This window comes from Silurus aristotelis (assembly GCF_946808225.1).
Source record: "Silurus aristotelis genome assembly, chromosome: 26".
NCBI lineage: Eukaryota > Metazoa > Chordata > Actinopteri > Siluriformes > Siluridae > Silurus > Silurus aristotelis.
In genome coordinates, this window is record NC_139599.1 from 6,847,333 (window position 1) to 6,873,094 (window position 25,762).

Sequence of the window (25,762 nt, forward strand, 5' to 3'; positions counted from 1 at the left end):
CTTTGGATGCACAAGCAATAAACTTTCCTTTCACTCGAACTAGGAGACCCAAACTGTGCACAAAATGAACTTTTTGAAGATATGGTTTACATGGGTTGAGGTGGCCTGCTATAGAGCTTTCACCTCAGCCCTACCGAACACCTTCGGGATGAATTACCTGAAGTATCTGACCTTTCTGACACTGGTGTCTGAATCAGCACAAATCTTCACACTCCAAACTCTTGAACATCTTTCCAGAATAGTGGAGGTTATGGGAACCAAAAGAGATGTTAGAAAAAGCTCATATAAATCTGTCCTAAAGCTGCCCCCTGAAACCTGCAATGGATCCAGAAAAGCATGTAATTATTATTTTTTTTGTGGACCAACAAATTGAACTTTTGTTAATACATAGGTATTTAACCTTTTCATTTTCAATGACTATTAGGTGTGGCCCATGATTGTTTGGAATGAAAACCTGCACCCACGCCGGCCCTTTGTGGAAAATAAATGTAACACCCCTGATTTAAAAACAATATAAAAAAAATATAGTGGAACAAAAAAATTAAAATGGACGTCAATTTGTAACGCACGATAAGCGGACATCTAATTGAAGAGTAATATAGGGCTATAAATCTTTTTAATGTCCTAATACACTTTTTCGAAAAATCCATTAGTATTTTCTATGACTAATTTAATGTTACATTTATTCTGACTAATTGTGTGCTCAAATACAATTTTAAATGTAGGACATAAAATAAAAGTAATATTAACCTCTTTTGTTTGGTCATTTTCTGGTTGTCTCGTTGAAATGTCAGCATGAATCTTGATAAGATATTTTAGTCTCATCTCCCACTCCTACTATAGTACACATTCATTTCCTTGCCGATGCACCAGGGTGACATTGCATTGATCAGTCATGTGAAAGATCGTGAAGGTTAAAAAAAAACAAAAAACTGTCCATTAATGTCCTCCTCACAGGAATAATGAAGAACAGCTGCCTTCACAGAACAAACCATACAAAGGGACTTTTAATCTAAAGCTCGGCTTAATCACTGTCTGGGAAACCGTCCAAACTAAAGGTTTCTGTTTCTTTTAATTCTGACCCATAAGTATATCGCCATGTATATTAGGTTAGTTTTACCTAATATTACTTAGGAAACTGTGTTTTTTTATATAGGAAGAGCACCAGCTGCAGCATTGATGCATAGAGAAATTAATAAAATTTCACTACAGTACAGTGACTCGTGTTTATAACCAATAAGATCCGATCTGAGGTCATGTATTAACAAATGTCATTACATAGCTTTTGAATTCTGTAATGCGATTTGGTCGGAAGGTGTTGATTAATTTCAAAATGACCACGGTACAAAAGCAGCATGGAGGCGAAACATATAACACAGTGTCTAGGTTCTAAAAAGGAAACATTTTATTTGACCATTTTGGAAGTTTGTATTTAGTGTCATGAGGGTGAGGATGTTTTTTTTTTTTCTCTGAAATTCTAACCAGATTATATGTGACTATAAATGTATTATGCGCAATGTTTGCTCGGGCAAATTACTGTGATATGAAGGAAATCAATTATATCAGGATGTGCTGGTTACATAATAATCAGCTTGGTAACTTTGCTTTGATTTAAGACACAACTCACAACCCCACTATTAATTAATGAATGAATTCCCTATTACAGCATGACCTGCTAAAATAGAAGGTCTAATTGAGTATCGGTTGACGATCGCCATGTGAGCAGACATGTGATCCCCTGCTTTGCATGATGAAAAGATAGTGGTTATAGTAGTGTTTTTACATCAAAACCACACTGACTACAGCTTAGATTTAGTCCCCCTTTGCTGCTATAACAGTCTTGGAAGGCTTTTTAATAGATTTGTGGCTATGGGGTAGAGGGATGCATTGGGATTTCGATCCCGCGGGAAACATCGCAAATCTCAAGGGTGCGGGCGGTTTTACCTTTGCCGCGGGCAGGAGTGGGCGATCAAACCAATATAGCGCGATACCAGTCATCCCGCAGATCCCGCTAATGTAAAGATTTGTTTAAAATTTGTTTATAAGATTTAGTTTTTAAGGCTATTAAAAACAAAAAATGTAAATCCCAAGGTGTTTGTCATGTGTGGTGCTTTACTTTAGCACTGCTTTATCAGTTTAATTGTTTTGTCTGTTATTGTTATAAGTTAATCGTAGCCCCAATCTTCTCTGGGGATTATTCAGGGAGGTGATGTTTTTTAAGATGGTGTAGGGTTCAGTCAGTGTTCAGTTCCGAGTTCTTCCACTTTTCAATCCCGGAGCTTGCTTTGCGTACTGGGTTATCGTCATGCTGGAACATGTCCGGTCTTGGTTTCAGGGAAGGACACTGATATTCTACAAAAGCATTCTATACAACTGTGTGCTTCCATCTTTGTGGCAACAGTGTAGGGAAGAACCACATATTGTTGTAATGGTCAGGTTTCTACAAATCCTTTGGCCTTATAATGTGTGTGAAGGTAAGGGATGGGTTCTGTATCATTTGGTGAACTGATATTTGAAGAAACGGCAACCGGAGACCATTTTTTCAACCTTCTGTCTAAAATAAAAAAATAAAAAAAAGATTTATAGGATGTTTACAACCAGAAAAAGCAGTTTTTTATTTTTTTTTATTTTTTTACGTTGTCAGGATGAAGGCGTCGTTTTCAGTTTTGGCTTGTAATTAATCAGAGTTGCGCTAACATCCTGTGGGATTGTTGCAGTTTCCACAGTAACCTGGCTTTGCCACTGTGACTCCATTTATTATGATGGTACACTATAGTCAACTCACAACCCGGTGGTGATTGGATGGTTAGTTATTGTTTGCTGAGGTTGTACAAGTAAAGTACATTTTGAAATATGTTTTTTTTTTTTTTTTACATGTATATAAAATGCTACAGTGGTTTCAGATAGTATTATGCTACGAGGATGTGAATACTGTCTATGTACGTTTGGTGTCTTATGTGTTTGTCTGTATGTATGCCTTAGGAACATGTTTTACATAGGGATATGCTTGTGTTCCTGTGTGGTGTGTGTTGTGCAGATCCAGAGCTTAGGCTGTGACTCAGGCTGATGAGCTGAAGCTGCTGCAGTGAGGGAGAGAGAAAATGTGTGTGTGTCTGTGAGAGAGTGAGAGGAGGGGAGAATGAGTGTGAGAGAGAGAGAGAGAGAGAGTGTTACTGCACTAGAACCTCATCACTGAGACCCTCTCCTCCCTCCTTCCCTCTCTCCCTCCCTCCCTCTTTCTCTCCTTCTTTCTCCCCCTCTGTTTTCATCTCTTGCTTGCTGCCTGTCTCTCACACACACATACACACACATATATATATATATAAATATATATATATATACACACACACACACACACACACACACACACACACACACACACACACTCTTGCCTTCTCTCTCTCTTGCTCGCTCTCCTCACCGTCTTTTTCTATACTCATTCTCTCTTCCAGTTGTCCCTCCCTTCGTTCCCTCGCTCCGTACTGAAGATGATACGTCCAATTTCGAGGAGCCGGAGAGGGCCCCTCGGCGTGCGCACGCTGCCCAGCGAGAGCCCCCGCGCCCGGGCTTTCAGGGACAAGACCTGCCCTTTCTAGGCTGGTTTTTCAGCCGGGCCCTAACTGCACTGGCCAAATCCGAGTGAGTACATACACACGCGCATGCATACACATGGACACGCTGTTTTTTTTTTTTATAGGGAATGATTTGATTATTACAGTCACAGGTGGTGGACAAGATGGCACGATCGCCACGGTTACTGTCACCAGGCAACATTAGTGGTGTATAGGAGTTATGCTGTAGCCATGCAGATGTGGCACCAGTGGTTTTTCTCTCTCTCTCTCTCTCTCTCTCTCTCTCTCTCTCTCTCTCTCTCTCTCTCTCTCTCTCTCTCTCTCTCTCTCTCTCTCTCTCTCTCTCTCTCTCTCTCTCTCTCTCTTTCTGTGTGAGTGAATGGGAATGAGAAGTGTGTATGTGGGTGTGTGTAATGGAGAAGACTCAACGCTTTTATCATGTGCTTGTGGCTCCTTGTTATTTCAGTGAAAACAATACACTGGGATTCCCCATCTCCCTCTGTTTGTGAGCGTGCTGTGTGTGTGCGTGTGTGTGTGTGTGCGTGTGTGTGTGTGTGTGTGAGAACTCCTCTTTGCAGATTGCTCCTTCTTACTGTGCTGCCGTCTGACTCTGATTTCTGTTTTTAATGGCCATGTGTGCTGCATTGGTGCTCGGTCTGCACGCGCGCACACCTCTGCACACACACATGCGTACGGAGCAATCGTTTTTTCACGGTCCTCAAAATAACTGCACAGTACGCCAAGTTCGCCATCCCTGTTTGTTTTAGATGTTGGGAAGAGATCTCCGGTCAGCTGCGTTTGACTGACAGCACGCCCCCCTCCTCTTACTGCAATATACGGCTATAAAGCAACGACATAGAGGAAAAAGAGATTGAGACGTGATACGGCGGGAAAGAGAGATATCAAATGGGTCGGACGCGGATAGAGAAAAGAATTGCATTTCTATGGTAACCAGGGGGAGATTCGTCCGCAGTAGCCGTGTTTACATGCAAGCTAATAATCCATAGAAAGAGAAACTGGATCATGTTCATTTGGAATATTTCGTTTAAGGAGTTAAAAAGAAGAAGAATGAAAGAATAGTTTGTATTAAAATCATTAAATGTGTTCACTTTCACATTTCGAATGTTGTATATAATCTGATTGTTTGCCATTACATTCAGTGTATAAATGTTTCTGTAAAAAAAAGATCGAAAACAATCATTAACGATGGATTGATTTCCATTTATATTTTAATAATAATTAGTTTTACATTACATTTCAACATGTTCCAATGCAGCAAAGGTGATCCAAGTAATATTTTTTAGTATGACTGAACCCCCGCACCCCTCATTTGAACTGAAGTCATTCATGTCTTGTCTAAAACCCAAAAACGACGATCGAACCTTAGCTACTTTTGCGATCCTGGTTGTTATGGTTACACTGGCAGGAAATGCTGCTCTTCATATGTGCGTACATTTGGCTCGGATTTTGCGCTTTCTTTCTTCCGCATTCTTCCTTCTCACTCTTCCTCTCTTTCACATCAGTGCTCTGTCCGTACTTCTGACATTCATCTCACCTACGTTTCCAAGCTTCCGCCTCTGTTAACCGGCGTGTGTCTAGTGCGAGTATTTCCACGCCGAGCGTGCTACGTCTTGAAAACCCATCTCCTATGCTTCCGCACACCTCTCCCACTGGCTTCCCTGAATAACACAGCCACGTTTTTCATTCATCTCACAACCTTTCCTGGGCTACAGTCCTTTTCCTGTCATACAGTAAATCAGACTGAGCTAACAAGTCCTCTGTCCTTTCAGTCTGATCTGTAGGCGAACAGTGCAGCCGAAGACGAGGCACGCTGCTTAATTTGCAGTCAACACACATCAGATGTGAGCATATCTTCTCTCAGCATCAGAACTTCCAATGAACGTGCATACAGTACACCCAGAACCACTTTGCGTTTTCTTTTCTGCACCAGAATGTGTGTTTCTGCACGTTTATCTACTAAGTGTTTTATTCTTGCGTTAATACGTCTAGTTATGGGAGGGATTTCTTTCCCCAATTTCCTCCTAATTTAGTCAGAGCCTGTCACCTCGAGCTCGCGTGGAGCACTTTTCCCAGTTCGACAGTGAAATGGTGCAGTTACTGTTTTCATTCACGTAATCATACCAGTTAACAAGCCCACCTTTTGGGCAAACTATTTGCTTTAATGTAAAGAGAACGTTTTTAGAATCAGGTTTTTGCGTTGTAGTCAATAAGAAGGGGATTTTTTAGAAACCCTTGCATAGTTTAGCCGTTCTAAAATTACGTTTGAAGATTGTTTCGGATCCTGGATATCTTGTAGAACCCCCATAGAATGTACAGTACCATATCCAACATTTTTTCTTAAGGCACTGATGAAAAGTGTTTACCCCCATCCATAAGGTTTGTGGACACCTGGTCATAAGTACGGTATGTGCTTTTGAAGCATCGCATTCCACATTTAGTGTCAGTTTGCACTTATGATCCACTCTTCTGGGAAGACGTTTCACTAGCGTTTGGAGTGTGCTTGTGAAGGTTTGTGCTCATCAGCCACAAGGATGTTAGTAAAGACAGGTACTGATGTAGGTGAGGTGAGGAGGCCTGGGGTGCAGTCGGCGTTCCAATTCATCCCAAAAGTGGTTCAGTAGGGATGAGGTCTAAGCTCTATAGCAGACCACTTAAGATCCAAGACCACTCCAAACCATGTCAAGCATCTCTTCCAGCACGACAGTGCTCCTATGCACAAAAACAGAAAAGGTTCCCAAGTTCAAGTCCAAAGACATCCTGTACAATTGTGTGCCTCCAGCTTTGTGGTAACAAATATAGCAGAAAAGTAAAAAAGAAATCAGACGTATTCCAGTTCTTGCCCAAACTATTACCACAAAGTCGAATTCACACAATTGTATAGGGCGTTTTCTGAATGCGGTAAAATTAGGTTTTCCTTTTACTCGAACTAGGAAACCTGTTTAAGCATAATAATTCCCCTGTGCACAAAGCTAGTTCCTTTAAGATATGATTTGAAGTGGAAGATCTTGAGTGGCTCCGCTATAGAGCGCTGACCTCAGCCCCAGTGAACACTTTTGGGATAAATAGGAACACAGATTACAATTAGTAGTTACTGTTCAGTAAGTTTGTGGACACCTGACAATAAGCTTCATATGTGCTTTTTGAAGATCACAATCTACATTGAGTCTCTGTTTGATGCTAAATGTAGATTGTGATCTCCAAAAAGCAGATATGAAGCTTATTATCAGGTGTCCACAAACTTTTGTCTATATAGAATATATGCAAATTTGAGATAATAGATAATGGATATACTACAGGGGTTGGCAGATGATAAATGATACATTCTTTAGTGAACCCACCGAGCAAGTAAAAGCTCTTGTATTTCTCTTTCTTGCTATGTGAAATCTGTTTCTATTGGTCAGACCCTTCTGTCATCTGAGCATGATGAGCCCCATGAGCCCTTGCCTGGTTGAAAGATTTGATTTCTTTCAACATGGAAGCGTCACCTCGCATGCAAGCATCTCACAGGGACCAACAATAGTTCGGGGAATTGGAATTCAAACGTCTGTCGAAAATCGTGGTGTCTGGAGCTTTATGATTAATATGCGATTACATTTAGCCTATTATCTAGCCTATAAGCCTTTATAACTCGTCGTCTGATTTGGAGCAAAGCACCTCCTTTGCATTGCCAAAGAAAAGCCGGAGAATACAGCCAAGAATGCCCTTTCTCTCGAAACATGAATGGGGGTCTAAATTTAGAAGATGAGACACTGCGTTGTTTATCAGGACTATTTCCCCATTGCAAGAGTTCCACAATTATCTTCACTGTCGTTCAAAATGTTGTTTTTGTATACAGCAGTGTTTTGACAGAGACGTGGTATCCGGTCTGTGGAAAGATATCATTCCGGTCTGGTTTACATTTTGACATGTTGTACAACTTGACATGTTTTTTTATTTTGATCTCAGTCCGTCAAGACACGTGTCTACGCGTTCCCGATTCTGCACAGTGTTTGCATCTGTCTAGTAATTAAGCATTGTACAATGTGTTGCGGATGACGGTTAGAAGTACAATATGTTGGCAAAAGTTTGCGGACACCTGGTCATAAGTATGTGGTTTTTGAGCATCACGTTCCAAATTTAGTCCCGATTTGCATTTAGAATTCCCTTCACTCTTCTGGGAAGATGTTCCTCTAGATTTTGGAGTGTGCTTGTGGAGAATTGTGCTCATTCAGACACAAGGGTGTTAGTCAAGGGAGGCACTGATGTAGGTGGGGTGAGTAGGCGCTGAGGTGGGGTGCAGTCGGTGTTCCAATTCATCCCAAATGCTTCCAATAGGGTTGAGTTTGGAGCTTTATAGCAGGAGATCTTTCACTCAATCTATGCTATCCATATTTTCATGGAGTCGCCTTTGTGCACAGGGGCATTGTCATGGGGTAAGAGTGCAGGGTCAGGCATGATGCAGTACCCCTGGAGAGAGTGTTAAGGGTTTTGCTCAAATGCTGCATCTTCTCTGCTGAACCCTCAACCTTCTGATCAGTAACCCAGAACCTTAAGCCATTCATGGTGTAACTACATAGCATATGGGGGATGTGGTATCTCAGCGGGTGAGGCATTGGCCTCTGGATCAGATGGTAACAAGTTCAAATTCCAGCACCACCAACTAAAACAAGGCCCTTAACCTTTAACTGGTCAGTTGTAAGTCACTGGATAAGGGTGTCTGCCAAATATCATAAATGCACCATAATGTACCAAAGACATTTGATATCAACGAGGACTGTAAAGAAAGATAAAAAATGTATTTATTTATATATATATATATATATATATGTGTGTGTGTGTGTGTGTGTGTGTGTGTGTGTGTGTGTGTGTGTGTGTGTGTGTGTGTGTGTGTGTGTGTGTGTGTGTGTGTGTGTGTGTGTGTGTGTTCACGTGAATGGGACGTGTTTATCAGTCAACAACGATGGCTACCAGAGGTGCATGAAAAGCCTGTATGTGCATGTATGGGGGTGAGGGGAACATATAAGGTCTCCCCTGTTCTATATTTCTTTGTCTATTTTTGCAGTATGACTCCTACGAAGTAAAACTAATGACAAAATTGACACGATTTGCTACAATGTTGTCAGAAAATGACCAGAAAATTTGGATTTCCTTTGCTAAGTAGCAGAACCAATTACAGCCTGGACAATGCTGGGAAATTCTGACTGTATTATACGATGCTCGGACAGTCGCACCGCTCGGGAACTCGTGTCAGAGGTGTCCTAGTGTTTGTGTGAGACCGAGGTGTTGTCCGTCTGCTCACGTATCAGGCGGAATCGATATGACCGAGGTTTTGATTTATCCGGCAGCCCATTTTTCACAACGTTTAGAAGCCGGACGTGACGCGCAGGCACGATCAGTTTGTGGACCCCGAAGCTAAATAAAGTGCTGCAGCTGCATTTTGCAGCTTCGCCATAAGAAGCCTTGACAAATCCATCTTAATCCTCAGCATCAAATCTTTTTTTAATTTTACATGCTCTCTCTCTTTCTCCATTTTCCCCCCCTTTTTTTCCTTTTAACCTTTCTTTCCCTCCTTATCAACATCAGGGTAAAAATAGATTTGAACGAATTTTAATGCGTTATAATATATCATAAATAATGCGTCACAAACAGTGAGAACCAAACAGCCCCCGGAAGCGCGATCTCAGTCGCTGTTAATTGCAAATCATAAATCCCCACAAACAGGATGTTTAATTAATGCAAGGCTGCAGCATTGTTTTGTGAAAGAAGCCTCTGAAAGTCGCTTTGGATTTGGGGGTCTGGCAAATGCTGTTGATGTAAATGAAATCATTCCTAATCAAAATGCTGCTCAGTTCCTCCTTTGCTTGCAACAGGCTCTTTGCTGCTTGGTAATGGTTGGATTCCTCTGTGCTTTCTGCTCTCCCTAATTGGCATATCTGGCTTAGCTGGTCCCTGCTGTAGGGTGCACAGAATTATATCCATTTTTTTGTTTTAGTTTTTTTTCCCCTCCGTGACACTTTTTAATGACCAACTTGGTTGTTTGTGCCACATTGGCAGTGTAATAACTGCCATCGGTGTGGGCTAGTTTGTGTCCGGAAACAGAGTACTAAGTTTGCAGTTGGAGCCATGTTTAAATCCACACTGGTAGGGTAAACAAATTGAACACTCGTGTGTTCTCAGAGCCGAGCTTAAAATAGAAGAGACTGTGACTCATTCGCTTGCATCTTGCCGAGCAATGTTTGGCTCTTGTTAACAATTTGGCTCTTATAGCAAGTGCGAGACGTTTTAAACCGTTGAGATCAAGACTGCACAGCGGTTCCCTTGCACGCTTTTTCATGGTAGTGACCCGAACGCACCACTTTACCATGTTAACGTACAATAATTCTTATCTACAATCATTTGTATATATACTGTACATATCCGTCTTCGTTTCGCTCCGTTTTTCGACCGAATAGGGCTTTTTTTAAAAAAAAAAAAGCTCTCTTAAGTGGATAAAACTGAAAAACGCCTCTGCGGTGTGAACCGTGAAAACGGAGGCTTTTGAAAACAGTGAACCGTTTTTATATATTGCTGCGAAGTTCCAAAGTAAACAAATGGCAGGCGGAAATGACGAGGAACAAGGCCCCCTTACCCCTTTAGTGTATGCAGTACAGGGACGTAAGCGATTTCCAGTTTCAGTGTGAATGAGCAAATGTTTTGGTCAACAATTGAAAACGAAAGCGAGGACACGGAGCGGTTTTAGAGGAAAACTGTGTTTTTAAATGTATCCAGATTAGTGTAGATGTAGCCTCTATCGCACTTGCAATATCAGCTTTACTGAAAAGTACAAACGTTTTTTGTCTGTATGGATAAAAAAAACAGGGGTATAGAAGGGAGTCTGTGTTTGAAACCATCTAAAATAATTTCCAAATTCACATTGTTAATTTGTGCAATTGTTTTGCACATTATTTGCTTGTGTAATAATGTTTCTAAAAGTTTATCAGTCATATTTATGATACTTTATTTAACTTAAGTTTTTAAAGTTTTTTTTATTTAGCATTTCACCTTCAAAGCAGGATAAACCATGGATTCACTGCACCCCTTAGGGCCTCGACTTCTGAAGTTTGTATGTTGAACTGTGTGCTATGAAACCAGAGCAGGAGTACAGAGGATGATGGATGTAGCTTGAAAGTGAACATAAGGATTTTACAAAATGATTTATTTAAAAATGAAAGTTTTTTTTTAGTTTCATTAAATGTCAGCACGAGCATGTTTTCATTTACCACAGGATTCCATTTAACTTGAATGTCATGACTTCAATGGATTTATCGTGTATATAGGCTGGAGAAGTTATAATCAGAGTGAAACTAAATTAATTAAAAACAGTAGATTTAAGCTTTCCTTGCATTCGGTTTAGACCCTGCTGCCTGAAAAAAGAAAAAAAAAACGTATTACATTTTAATAAATCTGCTGCACTTTTTTTTTTGTGCACTTTTTTATTGCATGTAAAGATTTGAGCTTTTTCTAATGGTCTATTTCTTTTTCCAGTAATAATCTCGTCAATGAATAGATAAAAATAAATAAATAAATAAAAAGTCTTATTGTGTGGGGGTGTGTCTGCAGTGTGCATCACGTCTAGAGAGGAGGGTGTCCGCTGAAATGTGTGTGTGTGTGTGTGTGTGGGAGTTCTTTTGCCTGATATAGAGCCAGGGAATGCTAATGCCCAAAGTCAGCAGGAAGTATTTCTGAAACTGTGATTCATAGCTGGAGAATGTTAAAGATGCAGGCTTTGCCTCCTGGATCGCCATTCATTCAGCATCTTCGCATTCATTCAGCCATTCACTCGATTGTGACACTAAAGCAGGTTTCTTTTCTCCCCCTTATATTTCTCTCCAATTTTGTTCACATAGTTGACACCCTCAGCCGACTGTCCTGTATTTTCTGAAAGCCACCAACACTTGCTTTCTCCAAGACTCATTAAACCAGTCGAATGAATGAAGTGTAGCACATTGGTAGCAAAGTGCAATCTACCCCCCTTCCACATACATGATTTCACAAATGCTCCCAAATGGTGACTTCCCTGACTTCAACCCCCACTGCACACCTATGGAATTAATCGGAATACTCTCTGCACCCCGGATATCTTCGCACAACATCAGTACCTGATCTCACGAATGCTTTTTTTTTTTTTTTTTTTTTATATATATACATTAAATCACAAATCATGCTCAAAAATCTAACTGAAAGCCTTCTGTGAAGAACGAAGGCTATAACAGTAAAAAGGGTCTTGTGGAATGCACTGTTCAAAAAGCACCTATGGTTGTGATGGTCATGTGTCCATATACAAGGTGGTATCAAAAAGTTTCAGTCTTCAAGAAAGTACTTTATTATTCTACCCACTATCACCTTTAAAATAGTTCCCTTGCACAGCAATACACAGCTCCCAGCATTGCTGCCTCTTCTGGAATGTGTCCTGGGAAGAGGGCGAAGTCCGCAGGTGGCAAATCTGGCGAGTGGGTTGGTTGCGGAAGTGCAATCATGTTGTGAGGAGAGCTCATTGACGGGGCGCTCACGTGGTCAGAATAGCATCGGTTGTACAGCTTCCTATTTTTTTTTTTGCACACTAATTTATGAAGGTCGGTGCTCCCTGTGACTGTGCATCTAGCCTTGCGCTGCCATCTGCTGGCATGTTACAAAACTAGCCATGAAGCTTTTTTATGCCACCTCCTTTATTTGGACATATAATGTACAATAATCACTTATTAGTTGAGAAATTTAAATAACAACATCTTTAAAACAAGGAAGTTGCCAGGACAGACATTAAATGTACTTGTTATGAAAACACGGCAGTAGAAAAATCACTGAATATTGTATCATTGCAATAATGCATTGTCTTAATGATAGTCAGTGATGTCCGTCATAATTATTGCCCATATAACTAAGCGATTTTTTTAATTTTTATTGTGGCTCAGCACAATTCCTTATCATTTGGTTAAATGTCAGGCAGTTATCAGAGACACGTTTTTTTTTTTTTTTTTTAAGTACTGTACAGCGAATTGATGTGGCGTCAATACTTGATTGACGTCAAGTCTTGTCTTTACTTTTAATGTAGGCAAGTATTTTACATGAAAAAAAAAAGCTATAGCTTGCAACGATTTCTTTATTACAAGATTCTACATGCCTGGACTCTGAAGTTCCACTGTGTGTGGTCTTTCTTGTGTCAGGATATATTTATAGGAATCCCGAGATTAAAAATAGGTAGATTCATTTCATCTCACCTCAGACTCCTTTACCTCTCAGAACATTTTTGCTTTTTTTCCTCCTGGTGGAACATTTTACTTTCTGTGAACCCAATTTCATAATTATATGTTTTAAAAAAACTTTTTATTTTTTATTAGTAGATGCTTTTTGTTTGCTGTGATATATTTAAACGGTGTCCCAAAAGGTACCATGAAAGGTGCTTACTTACATAAGGGGCTATTTCTGTTGTTGTTGTTGATGTTTATATTTTTATCTTCTGCTTCCATTTGAAATGTGTAGCCTGTAATTATGAACTGAGACTAAACACAGAGGGTTGATAATCAAATTAATTATGGGCTGTTTTGCCCGCTCTCTATAGGTGAGATATTGTTTTTCTAGGGCAAAACTGAAACGGGAAAAAAAAAAAAAAAAAAAACGAATCAAAATTACTTCTCTAATTGTAACAGAGCCAACGCCACAAACAAATCTAATACACCCCGAAACCGTGTGCTTATTCTCAGCCGCCCACACATTCGAACAGGCTTTCACACAACTTTAAGCGCTGCCATCGCAAATAACACAAAGAACCTTCTTGATAGATTGTGCTGCCCTGTCCCCAAAGGGCAGCACCAGTTGGCATCGCTTTGTTGAAATGGCGACGTTGGCGGTCAAGAAGCCCCTGCTGTGCCCTGGCAGCCTGGCAGGAACAGGTTTTTAGCAATTGCACCATTGAGATGTTTGAGCCGAAACTGAACATCTTCTATAACTTTTTTCCAGTTGGAGTTGCCTTCTGTTCTGATCCTTCTTGGGTCACATGAGAACAATATTGCTTTAGATCACACTAGATTTTTTTATTAAAATGACTTACTTCAATGAAATTTGCTGTGAGCTTACTTCCCTTGAGGATGCCACAGATAACTATGGACAGAAGGCAGCAGAGCAAAACATCCAGTGCTGTCATGGTGGTGGTGGCACAAATCCCAGCAACACTAACCATTTATGCAGAAGAGGACTGATTTCCTCTCACTTTCCTCAGAGTGAATTATGCAAAACTGCGATGCCGCACAAGCAGTGGTCGAAGTTTTGATTGGCTGATTTCTCGTGTCTCTGAGGACGCACACGTGAGCCTTCGGCTTCCCTGGTTGGTAGCTGTGGATTGACCTGTTGTTTTGGAGAAAAATTTGGGGGAACAATTCTTCGGATTCTTTGAATGTGGAGACAGCAATTGATACAGGGACCATCATATCCTATACTAATTGACTGCTCCTCAATGAGCACGACAGCATCAAAAGATATCTTATTTGGCCTGTGGTTACACGATCTGTACTGGAAATACTGTTTGTAGTGTGTGCAAAATTGTTCTTTACCAAAAATGTGTATTTATATCAAGAGAATTACTAGTAAAGAACTGTGTGGATCGGGTTGTTTCAACAAATACAGTATTATAAATACCCGAAACTTCCGTAATTTGTTTTGACATGCTTCAGACAGGAAGTTGAAGCAATTGCGCACACGCGCAGTACAGCATTTCTAGTAAGGTGCGAGTAGCCACATTACCTTCCAACTATTTGGGTATCAGTTCTACAACTGCTTAATGATGCAAATTCCTGTATCAGTATTCAAAGAATCCAAATAATTGTTCCCCATGTTTCTTCCCAAATTGGTCACTTGTATATTCCCTATATATACTGATCAGGCATAACATTATGACCACCGGCTTAATGTCCCCCTTTCGCCGCCAAAACAGTCCTGACCCTTCAAACATTAACAGCATTAACTTCTCCAGCAATTTCAGCTACAGGAGCTTCCTTAAAGCACTTTTGATAGATTCTGACCACTGCAGAATTGAAACATTGTACAAGAGCTGCAGTTTTGGAGATGCTCCTCCCCAGTCGTCCAACCATCACAATTTGTCTTTTTTCAAACTCGCTGAACTCCTTAAGCTCGCCCATTTTTCCTGCTTCTAAACATCAACTTTGAGGACAAAATATTCAATTGCTGCCTAATATTTCTTAACCACTAACAGGTGCCATGATGAACAGATAATCATTGTTATTCGCTTCACCGGTCAAAATGTTATAACGTCATGTTATCCCTAGTTGGTGTATAGGACATAGGATGATTTTAAAAGCTTACAATTTTTTCGCTTCGAAATCTTTAGCCACAACTATGGCTGGGGTTATACTTTATTTACGTCTATGTTTGAAAGATGGCTGATTGGCGTGTCAAATTTGCTGTCTGGTATGGTGCAATTTCACCATAAACTTACAGTATGTAAAGCAATTTACCATTTAATGCATATGCCTTAGCAGCCATTGAAAGGAAATAAAGAAAAATGTTATTGCAAGTGCTCTGTGTTTTTAATATAAGGTTTGATATGATCTATACATTGGTATCACTGTGTGCTTTAATGAAGCAAAACGGTTCTGGCAGTGGGAGGTGTGTTGACTGCATGTTATATAGGAAACATTAACCAAACCATCATTTCTTTTCCAATTTTCAATGGTCCACAGATAGCAGCAAATGAAAGGCACTAGCAGCTGTTCTTACAACCTGGAGTATTTTTTTTAAAGTGTGTTTAACTGATGCTATCTGACAAATGGACGCAGGCCAGATTGTGAAATGTTGTCTCTCCCTGTGTCTGCCATTCCCTGTCCGTCCATCTCTCACAGCATCAGGCACTAATTGCCTCTGTGAATGATAAGCTGCTTCAAGCGGCTTACAGCGCCAGTCTACCCAGAGACATAATCACACACGGGTATAGAGCAAAAAACCCTCTGCCTTTGTGTATTTGTGTTCGGCGAGTTTTGTGCATTGCTGCCGTCTGTTGAACTGAAACTCTGACTAACTCCATTTCTGGCACTTTTTAAAAACCCTTGAGATAATGGCTGTAATGACAAAGCCAGCAAAACTCGATTGAACTGTCTGAGTTTTTATGCCGCCTTTTATCTATGTTTCCACGCACGTACATGTAGAGATTTTTTGCACTGATGGAGACGAGCAGATTGTGTGAAAATTGTGCCTCTGCATTTGGGCTGTGTATCTGCTTCAGTCAGCAAGATCATGTACCACTAGTTGGTGATAGTACACTTATTATCATTTTTTTAATGTACATATTAACTTTGAGCGATTCAGCGTGATTACATGGAATCGGTATGCAATGTTCTATTGGCACTAATCTCAAAAATGGTGCAGTTGGTATATTGATAAAGGTTGCCCATAAACTCACTTCTACAGAGGCAGTTGACCAACAGTTGACCTTTTCCCATAGCTTATTGGCAACCAAGTGAGATTATCTTGTTTACTTGCCTCTAAGTGATTTATACGCAGGGCTCCATGAACTTTTTCAGTAAATATAAATTTTGCTTTGTTGTGTAAAAATTTGCTTACATAAGTAATTAAGATCCTGAAGTTTGTAGCTAACAGTGTCTAAAGGGTACTATAAAATCTACACACACACACACACACATACACCCACACACACAGTGAATTTGAAAAGTATTCAGACCCCCCCTCCCCCTTTAATTTAATCAATTTTGTTATAATGCAGCCTGATGCTACAATCATTCAAACAGATTTTTTTTTAAAAATTTGTTAAATCTTTAACCTGATTTAAATGAGGTCTTTTTATGTTTTTATCTCAGACGATGATTGCTATATTATGTCCTTCGCCTGAGTGTGCAGCTCTCTGCTGACTAGCTGTCAGTTATGTGGCCAAAGCATGAATATTCATGAGCTGCTGCGCTTGGTTTGTTTGCTTAGATATTTCACTGCATAATGTCCATCTCAGTCTAGTTTCTTGGTGCAAACCTGATACCTTTGTAGATGAAACCGGTCCGTGAGGAACCAAATGCTTCAGTACCTTTAGGGTGAAGAGATTTGTGTGAGGGTTATGTGGTGTAAATATCTGTGTTGGACGGAAGAGAGACTCAGGTGATCATCTTGGCTACCACTATTTGCTGCAGGTGAATCTGAGATGGTGCAATTTTCGAACCAGGGAGTGTTGCATCTTCTCAGGACGTGCTCAAAAGTCTCCCTGTATGTAATGTTATAAGGATGATTGTGAGAGACTTTTCTCAGCTTTCGCAGAAAGTTTTCCAGCCATATATAAAACAAAGTTGGAGGCACACGATTGTATAGAAGGACTTTGAATGCGGAAGCAATAGATTTTCTTTTTACTTGAACTTGGAGACACAAAGCCAGCTTCACAAAGATACGTTTCACATGGGTTGGAATGGAAGATCTTGAGTGGCATGCTGTAGAGCTCTGACCGCACCCTTATTGAACACCTTTGGGATGGATAGAAACATTGACTGCACCCCAGGACTTCTCACTTTAGATCAAAGACTTAGTTTACTAATGTCTTTTTGGCTGTATGAGCAAAAATCTCCACAAAATCTAGTGGAATATCTTCCCAGAAGAGTGGAGGTAATCAGTCAACTCAAGTCAAGATGATTTCATTGTTTTTCAACCATATACAGTATAAGTATAGTAAATACACAGTGAAAAAAACTTTCTCTATTCCTTTTACTTATAAGGAACTCTCATTTCACCTTTTTTTTGGTTCCTTTTACCTTCTCACACTGATTTGTTAATCCACAGGCCTGCTCTATCGCACAAATTATCATGCCACAGATGAATTCTGATATTTCAGACTATATTTTAGTGCTACTTCATATGTCATTAGACACTAGCCGCAGCAGTATCAGATGTCTACTTTCATTTTCTTCATTCGGTTTTTATCCAGGACTTTTTCTCGAATTCTGTATTTAATCGCACTCATAAATTGTTTTTATCACTGTTGTAGAACTTTGGTTGCAAAGGGTTGGAACATTTTCGGGTAAATTTCCATAAAATTTCCATGGGAACTTCATCTGGGGAATTTGTGGAAGCTGGAAACTTACCAGGAATTTAGAGGAATTTATGGAAATTTATAGGAGTCATATGGTTTGAGTTTAGCTGGGATTTTGTATGACGCGCATATAATTGAATAGCTAGTGTTAGATGAAGGATACCCATCAAATGAAGCAGTTTTTTTAGGTCTTCTGTTTGATTTTAAGTGATGCCTGTAATCTGTAAACTGTCTAAAAATGAACTAATTTGGGATTGGGACAAAGAAATCAAGAAATAACATAGCTGTATAGACAAGAGCCAAATAAATGACTTTTTCTCTCAGTGCTCGATGATTTTAATTGGCATCCTGTGGTGCACTATGAAGTCTGATAGATGATAGTTTAAAAAAAAAAACATTGACTGTTTAGTAAAGAAAAACTCAACACTTTAAAAGCTTGTTTCCAGCAAAAAATCACATTTTAATGTATTTAAGCTTGTTGCCAGAAATTTGTTTTTGAGGCTTAGATTAAAAATATCAAATTTTTTAGGCCGCACCAGTATCAGGTGTGTACCTTCATTCATTTTTTTTTTTTTTTTTTATTTATTTATTTTTTATCCTGTACTTTTGCTTGAATTCTGGATTTAAAAGCACTCATGAATTGTTTGTTTTCTCACTGTTTTAGATCTAGGGTTGCAAAGGGGTGGAAAATTTCCAGAATATGTCCATGGAAACTTACCAGGAATTTATGGGAAATTGTTAGAAATCTGGGGAAATGTATCAACTGTATTATATACAAACATAAATATAAAAATTATTTTTTGGCCATGAGCTGACATGCATGTAAAGTAATACAGATTTGAAAAATGACCTTTTTTTTTTTTACTTTGTTATAATATAACAATAGCTTACACACAACATATTGTTTAAATATAAATTTGTGTAATATTTGTCATTTATGTGAATAATCACTAAAAATTATTATTTTTTTTCTTTTCTTTTCTTTTTTTAACTATTTTGTGTGCAGGATTTTTTTTTGTTTTTACTCCATTATTCTAATAAATACTGTTATTAGAAAACCTGCAATTTTGTAAATTCCCAGTTTATTCCAATACATTCTTGTTAATTCCTATGGCAAGTTTCCAGTTTCGAAAATTTCTGGAATTTTGCAAACCTATTTAGGACAATCAATAATTCAGAATGTATTTTGTTCTGGTTTGAGTTTTTAGACAGTGGTGGTTCAGTTTTGAAGGTTCTAGGGTTACTAATCAGCAGATCGTGAGTCGAAGCTCAGAGGGTGCCAGGTATTTTGGAAATGTGCTAAGCTGTTAGTGAAGTTACAAACAAACAAGTATGATATATTTTTAATGCCAACCTATCACGGGTATCCTGGTGAGATAATGGACCAATGCAGGAGGTAAATCACAAGTGCAGAAAACTCCAGGTGAATAACCAAGAGCAAGAGCAGAGCATCTGGATGAATCAGGCTGATCCAGAACACAAGATTAACCGTAACCTTCTCATAAGAGTGTCATTATCTGGCACTGACTTCATATCAGGCAGCAGGAGTTCAGGTACAGCTTGACTCAGAGAAAGAACAGATTATAAGGCATGCCCTGCTCATACAGTGGTTGAAATGGTGTACAATGTGTTTAGGGTGTTAGCAGGGATTCCAACAGCGTGACTAAAAGGAAGAGCCAGAAGCTAACATAGGCATGATGGGGGCAAACCAGGTGATCAGATACACCTGCCTATCAGACACACACACACACACACACACACACACACACACACACACACACACACACACACACACACCAAACTCTATCCATAGCACCTGATTTTTGTTCGGGTGTGTGTGTAATAGGCTTCGACATTGATATAATGCTTCTCAGCAAGGATCCATGTTAAGTGTTTAAAAAAGAAAAGAAAAAAGCAATCGTCTCCGTCTGTGCCCTTCTTATCTGGTAGGTGCCAAATTGCACGGTTTATGTGATAGGATGATGCTCGTGGGCACAATTCTCTCAACATCCAAAACAGCCCGAAGTGGTTCTGACGCGTATCTGACAGCTGCGGAAACGGAGCAGCCCGAGCCAATGCCGATATTTCCGTCCATCTGTCGATATTGTTATGGCTGATTTAGCTTTGTTAGATGTAAGCGTTGGGTTCCCATGAATGATAAACGGTTTGCAGCACTGCAAGTAAATAACATGCTTTTCTGCCTGCAACTTGCCTCAAGGTTCAGCAAATAACGGCAAAGGGGAAAAAAAAGAAAGAAAAGTGCATGCTATATTTGGTTAGATTCAATTAGTGCATTGAGCTAGCAGAACAAATATCATCAGTGATGGGCTGATAATATAATATTACTCGAGCGCAAACATTTAGTGTGTTGCAATTGTTTCCACCATTTTCCTTCTTTTTAATTACTGAAACACAATTGGTGAACTTGTCTACAGTGTTTTATTGAGCCTCCTGCTGTCTGATTGCATACTAGAGTGAGAGAGGGATTCATTTTGAGTGCGATTCCAAGAGTTATGTTTTTTTTTACACAAAGCTTATTTGTATTCAGGGAGTTTTTCTGTATCTGAATTCAGATTGCTTTTTGGAGCAATGTACTGTAAATAAGCCTATAGACAAAAGACTATACATGATTTTTTCCAGGTGTAAACCGGATGGCAGAAGCAGCAGCGAGTGCTCACAGGTATAGGAAATAAAAGCATTTGCAGATTTAGAAAGTAAAAGAAAGGGCTGTTTTTTTTCCCTTTTCCCCACTTCCGTTCAACCGCTTCACACAAATATCCGAGTTACGCAATCGCGATTCAGCCTTACCCAAGCAGTGATTAAGGGGGTCAAGACTGGGTCCCCAACCCATTAATGACTGAGAAAGACCAAAACTCACTAGGACCAGAGGTTCACCCATAGTGAATTTTGCTGATAACGAAAGCTAGTTTGGATCGTATTTGCTGATAACTGATTAACCAACCAATAATTTTTCAACTGGATTTAAACACAGGACATGTTAAAACAAACAGCATGTGGCATCAGTAATTTACCTCTAGAATGTATAATGACAGCTGACCTACCCGCTCTAGCAACAGACACAACCCGGAAAAACTATCGGTATGGAATGTTGCAGATATCCAATAGTTCCAGCAATCATATATCGGTACCTATTAATCAGCAAAACCGATGAATCGGTCAACTTCTAAATGGGACCATTAGCACCTATATTTCCAAATGCTGTTTAGCAATCAAGTTTATTTGATCGTCGACAGGAAAATGTTTTAGCAAGACAAATTTCATAACGATTAGACATCCAGATTGAGCAGAATTTGTAAAAGAAGATCTTGGAGGGGGGAAAAAAAAAGTGGTGGTCAGTTTAATGTGATGGAAAAGAACATCATGGTATGCAATAAACTCTGCATGACCTGAAGAGTCAGAGCAAAGTAGATTTGCATTTCTATGACTGTGCACTGTTGAGTTATTGGTGGTGCTGAAGTGGGATACACCAAAATGACTGTGTAGGTAGTCTTCTATAAGTGTGCCTAAATAAATAATAATAACAAGTAACATGTATACATATGCATTAGAGTGCCTGGCCTCTAATAATCATGCCTGTAAGTTACTATTGTGCACCCGTAGACTGGGATAAGCTAACATTATCACTCATTCCAATCAGAAAATGGTGCAGATGCAATTTTACGCTCCGCATTTAAAACGCAGCCTGCGTCTCTGTTCCGCTGAGTACCCAGGATGCGCTTTTAACGGCCTGCAGCGCTTAGCCTTTGTACACCGAGCAGACAGGAAGCAGAACTTCCTGCAAAACAGTCTGCTGAACATCATGTTGTTAAACCCCGCTTTATTTGAAAAAGAGTTAAAATCCATTCATATTCAACTTAAAACCTTTAAACGTCCACACATCCGACCTGTAAAAACCGCACTTTAAATACGCATGTGCTGAACTGCTCCAGGCGAGCTCTGACTCAGCGTTTCGGTTATTTAAGGATCCTGTGGAGGAGCAGGTTTGGTAATTATGTCTGTATGAATTAATGCTCTTCTGGGGATGAAAGGAATCCACCTCCAATAATAGTCAGGTTTCTTTTATCATATTCTCTTTTTTTTTGCACTCTCTTTTACGCACCGTTCCACGTTAATACCATGGTCATAACAACTATAATACATTCCTTATAATACCTATTTCATACCTGTTAGAGTTTGATTTAGTAGTTAATGCGCTGTCTTAGACACGTTACAAAATTATCCACACCCTTCATAAGCATGACCAACAATAAATATAACAGCAAAATACATTCATGCATTAAGATTGAACCTTTTTTATTTTTTTGAACTTTGATTTTAATATTTGTGATTACTGCATACAGCATACGTCTTTTTCATAAAAAAAAAATTATGAGGGACTTTTTTATGTGTATGTACAATATAAGTGCTGTTTATAGGACTGTGGTGAGACCTGTGATGTTGTATGGTTTAGAGACAGTGGCATTGAGTAAAAGACAGGAGTTGGAGCTGGAGGTAGCAGAGCTGAAGATGTTGAGATTTTCGTTGGGAGTGACGACGATGGACAGGATTAGAAACAAGTTTATAAAAGGGACAGTGCATGTAGGACGTTTTGGAGACAAGGTGAGGAAGGCAAGATTGAGAAATTTTGGACATTTGCAGAGGAGGGACATGGGGTATATCAGTAGGAAAATGCTGGATGGAGCCAACAGGAAGGAGAAAAAGAGGAAGGACAAGGAGGAGGTTTAAGATGCAGATGTAGAGGACAGGGGGGGCATGGAGACGGTGATCCGCTGTGGCGACCCCTAATGGGAGCAGCCGAAAGATGAAGATAAAGTGCTCATAATGTTGTTTCTTTTTTATAAAGCTGATTTATTTAGAAAATATTTTAGGATTCAAGGTCTTCAAAGAAAATAAGCATCACCCCCAGAAATTCAGTTTCTCATCAAACGTTTCTGCTGGTTGTAACAGTAATTCTAAAACTGATCAAACATTAATTTGGAGCATGCTTCATGTTGTGTTTGTTTTTTTTTTTTTTTTTTTTTTTTTTTAATATATAAGACCGAGATTTGAATATAGAAGCAGATGGCAAGCATTAAAATGTAGTCTGCTTCATGCTTGCTGTCATTGGAAAGTGATTTATATATACAGTAATCCACCGTTTATCGCAGGGGTTACGTTCCAAAACCACCCACGATAAAAAAAAAAAACCGCAATAAAAGGACACAAGCCCAAAAATGCTATTTTATGTATACTGTACTGTATTAACATTTTACTTAATTTTGTAATTAATAATTGTATTTTTATTAATACATTTAATTATTTCAACATAAAACTCCATAAAAACAATTCCCCAGAATTTTTTCGGTCTATCGTGCTATCCGTGTGAGATTGGGAAAAGTCAGCCAAACAAATTAGTTATGTGGCAAATGCAATTCCGTTATAACCGGGGGAGCAAGATCCGACCATGGGAAAGCGGGGGATTACCGTGTGTGTGTGTGTGTGTGTGTGTATATATATATATATATATATACTGTATATAGTGGAAACTTGGATTACGAGCATAATTCATTCAACGTTTTCGCAAAATCAATTTGCTTGTATATATAGTTTTCCCATAAGAAATCATGACATCAGACACTCGAAATTATTCATATAAAAGTACAGTAATACAGTATAATAACACATTTATAAGTGATGTGTATTGTATTACTGTATACTGTAACAATCTTTCTTTCGGCTTCTCCCATTAGGGGTTGCCACAGCGGATCATCTGTATTTATGATCCGCATGTTTTTACGCTGGATGCCCTTCCTAACGCAACCCCCCCATTTATCCGGCCTTGTGTGCAACCCTAATGGCTGTAACAATAATAATCTTTAATCAAAGCAAATATACGTGATGTTTACTGTACCTTTGAGTAGAGCCTAGGCTGGTATGAGGGAGATGAGGAGGAGGAGAGGAGGAGATGGGTTATTGCTTGTACCTCTTTCCATTATGATGTCGGAAAGACTTTCACCCGAACCGACTCGCTTCACTTAATTAACGCTTGTTTGATTCATAAAAAAAAAAAAAACATTTATTTTTGAGTCACTTAAATTCTTTTCTCTCAGTTTTAATCACCAACCAACAATCTAATGACACTGGCTTTTGACCGGTTTCTCATTATTTTACAGATATGTGACATTGCATTATCAAAAAAGAGATTTGTAGATCTCAAACCTTGCAAAACAGAGCTGCACAAAGACTGAGGGCAAATACTCTACTCGGGTAGCTGACTTGGGCGAGCGAAAACAACCAGCTCGGGGTGCGTGATTGCGTTCAACATTTCAACATACATTTTTGCTCGCATAACAAAACACTCGTAACTTGTGTGTGTGTGTGTGTGTGTGTGTGTGTGTGTGTGTGTGTGTGTGTGTGTGTGTGTGTGTGTGTGTGTGTGTGTAAATATATAAAACATCATTCTCTTCTTGGTACAAATATTAACATGAATCAGAAAGAGATCACAAGTGCAAGAAAAAAATTATACAAATAATTCACACAAATTAAACTACAGGTAAATTAATCCTAGTGGAATGACTAAATAAATGATTTGGAATATTACCTAACACTTTGTAACTAAATGACATGAAGATAACCTCAGATGCATTCAAATTTATAATACTACTACCAATCGATCCAATCATGTCTATGATTTATACAGTTTGCACATAGTGGACTAAATCTGCAGTTTAACTAAAGATAATCGATCATTACATATACAACCAATGCATCCTCAGTCTGTTTGTTGTAATCAGGATTATCTCAGGCTTAGATCAGAAAACTCTCCTAGTTATCCCCGAGTGTTTACACATTAAAGTCAGTAATGTTTACAAACTGCTCTTGTTTTTCTTCTCAATTTATAAATTGAGACTTTTATGTTATTTTTTTTATAAATTATGCATTTAAACTGATCAAAAAACTGCGAGCGGGTGATGTGCGTATGCGTGTGGGGGGACAGGGGACTTAATTGCTGTCTCTTATTCTACAATTTATGGTGATACATCTGAGACTAATATCATTTGTCGCATTATTCTAACTTTCCTCTGCACATCTCCATCCCTGTGCTTTAGATCAGTGGCGGCAGGCCTCAACTCCCCTGCCAAGTCCAACTCCATGGAAAAAAAACTGCAGCTAAAAAGCAAAGAACTTCAAGACACCCAAGACAAATGTCACAAGGTAGGATTGCACTTCACCGGCGTGAGCGTAGTCACTTTTGTGTAAATGTCAACATGCAGTCATGCATTTTATTGTAAAAGGAGCCGCGCGTCTCGTGCGAAAACGAGGCGGAATATTTTATTTGTGCGCTTTGCATACTAATTTGGTTAAAACCTGTACAGGGGTAATGAGCTTTCTAACCTTCTCCGATTTGAAGTTCACTTGTTCTGCAGTTGCACTTCATTAATCGACTCCGTTAATTAACTGATTGCTTTTCACATTACAGTTTGAATCGCAGGGTCTCATGTGTGCGTTCTCATACAGCGCTTCTTTTTTCTCGTGATGATTGTGAGGAATGTGTGATCGTATAATTAACACTTAACCTGACACTAACGTATGTCGACAAAAGTTTGTGGACACCTGACCGTCACACAGCACAGCGGCGTGGTCTTTGTGTGCAGTAGCATTACAATTTCCTGTACCTCAGGGGGAACTGTAGTGGTCTGCCCCAGACCACATCTCTAATTAACAGCTTTGAAATGAACTGCAGCAATGACTGCACCACAGGCTCCTATGCCCTACATCAGTGCCTGACTTCACCAAATGCTCTAACTCCTAAATGGACAAATCTCCAAAGCCGTACTCCATAATCTTATGCAAGAGTGGAGGTTATTATGTCAGTAAAGAAAGACTTGATCTGAAAAGAACGAAAAAGCACAAATGTGTGAGATTTGCAGGTGTCTACAAACTTTTGGACATATAGTGTATATTGATCAGTCCATACAATCTGTAGAGTTTGTAAAAGTTTCACCAATTAGCCACCGACAAACACAAGACATGCTTTCATAGGGGAGAAATGAATGATGAAGGGATGAGATGCAGCTAAGAGTAACCACCCCATTTGCTCCAATCCTAGCATGTCCCCGAA

At 39.3% G+C, this 25,762-nt stretch overlaps 1 protein-coding gene across 5 annotated transcripts in view; it reads left to right on the forward strand.

Moving 5' to 3' along the window:
• The window catches only part of cita (citron rho-interacting serine/threonine kinase a), a 101,321-nt gene that overhangs the window by 15,425 nt on the left and 60,134 nt on the right, over positions 1-25,762 (forward strand). For all 5 annotated transcript variants that reach the window (XM_083531682.1, XM_083531683.1, XM_083531685.1 and 2 more), the window contains exons 10-11: positions 3,453-3,639; positions 24,750-24,855. In XM_083531682.1, the coding sequence (XP_083387808.1) occupies positions 3,453-3,639; positions 24,750-24,855 (293 nt within the window). The remainder of the gene's footprint in view (positions 1-3,452; positions 3,640-24,749; positions 24,856-25,762) is intronic.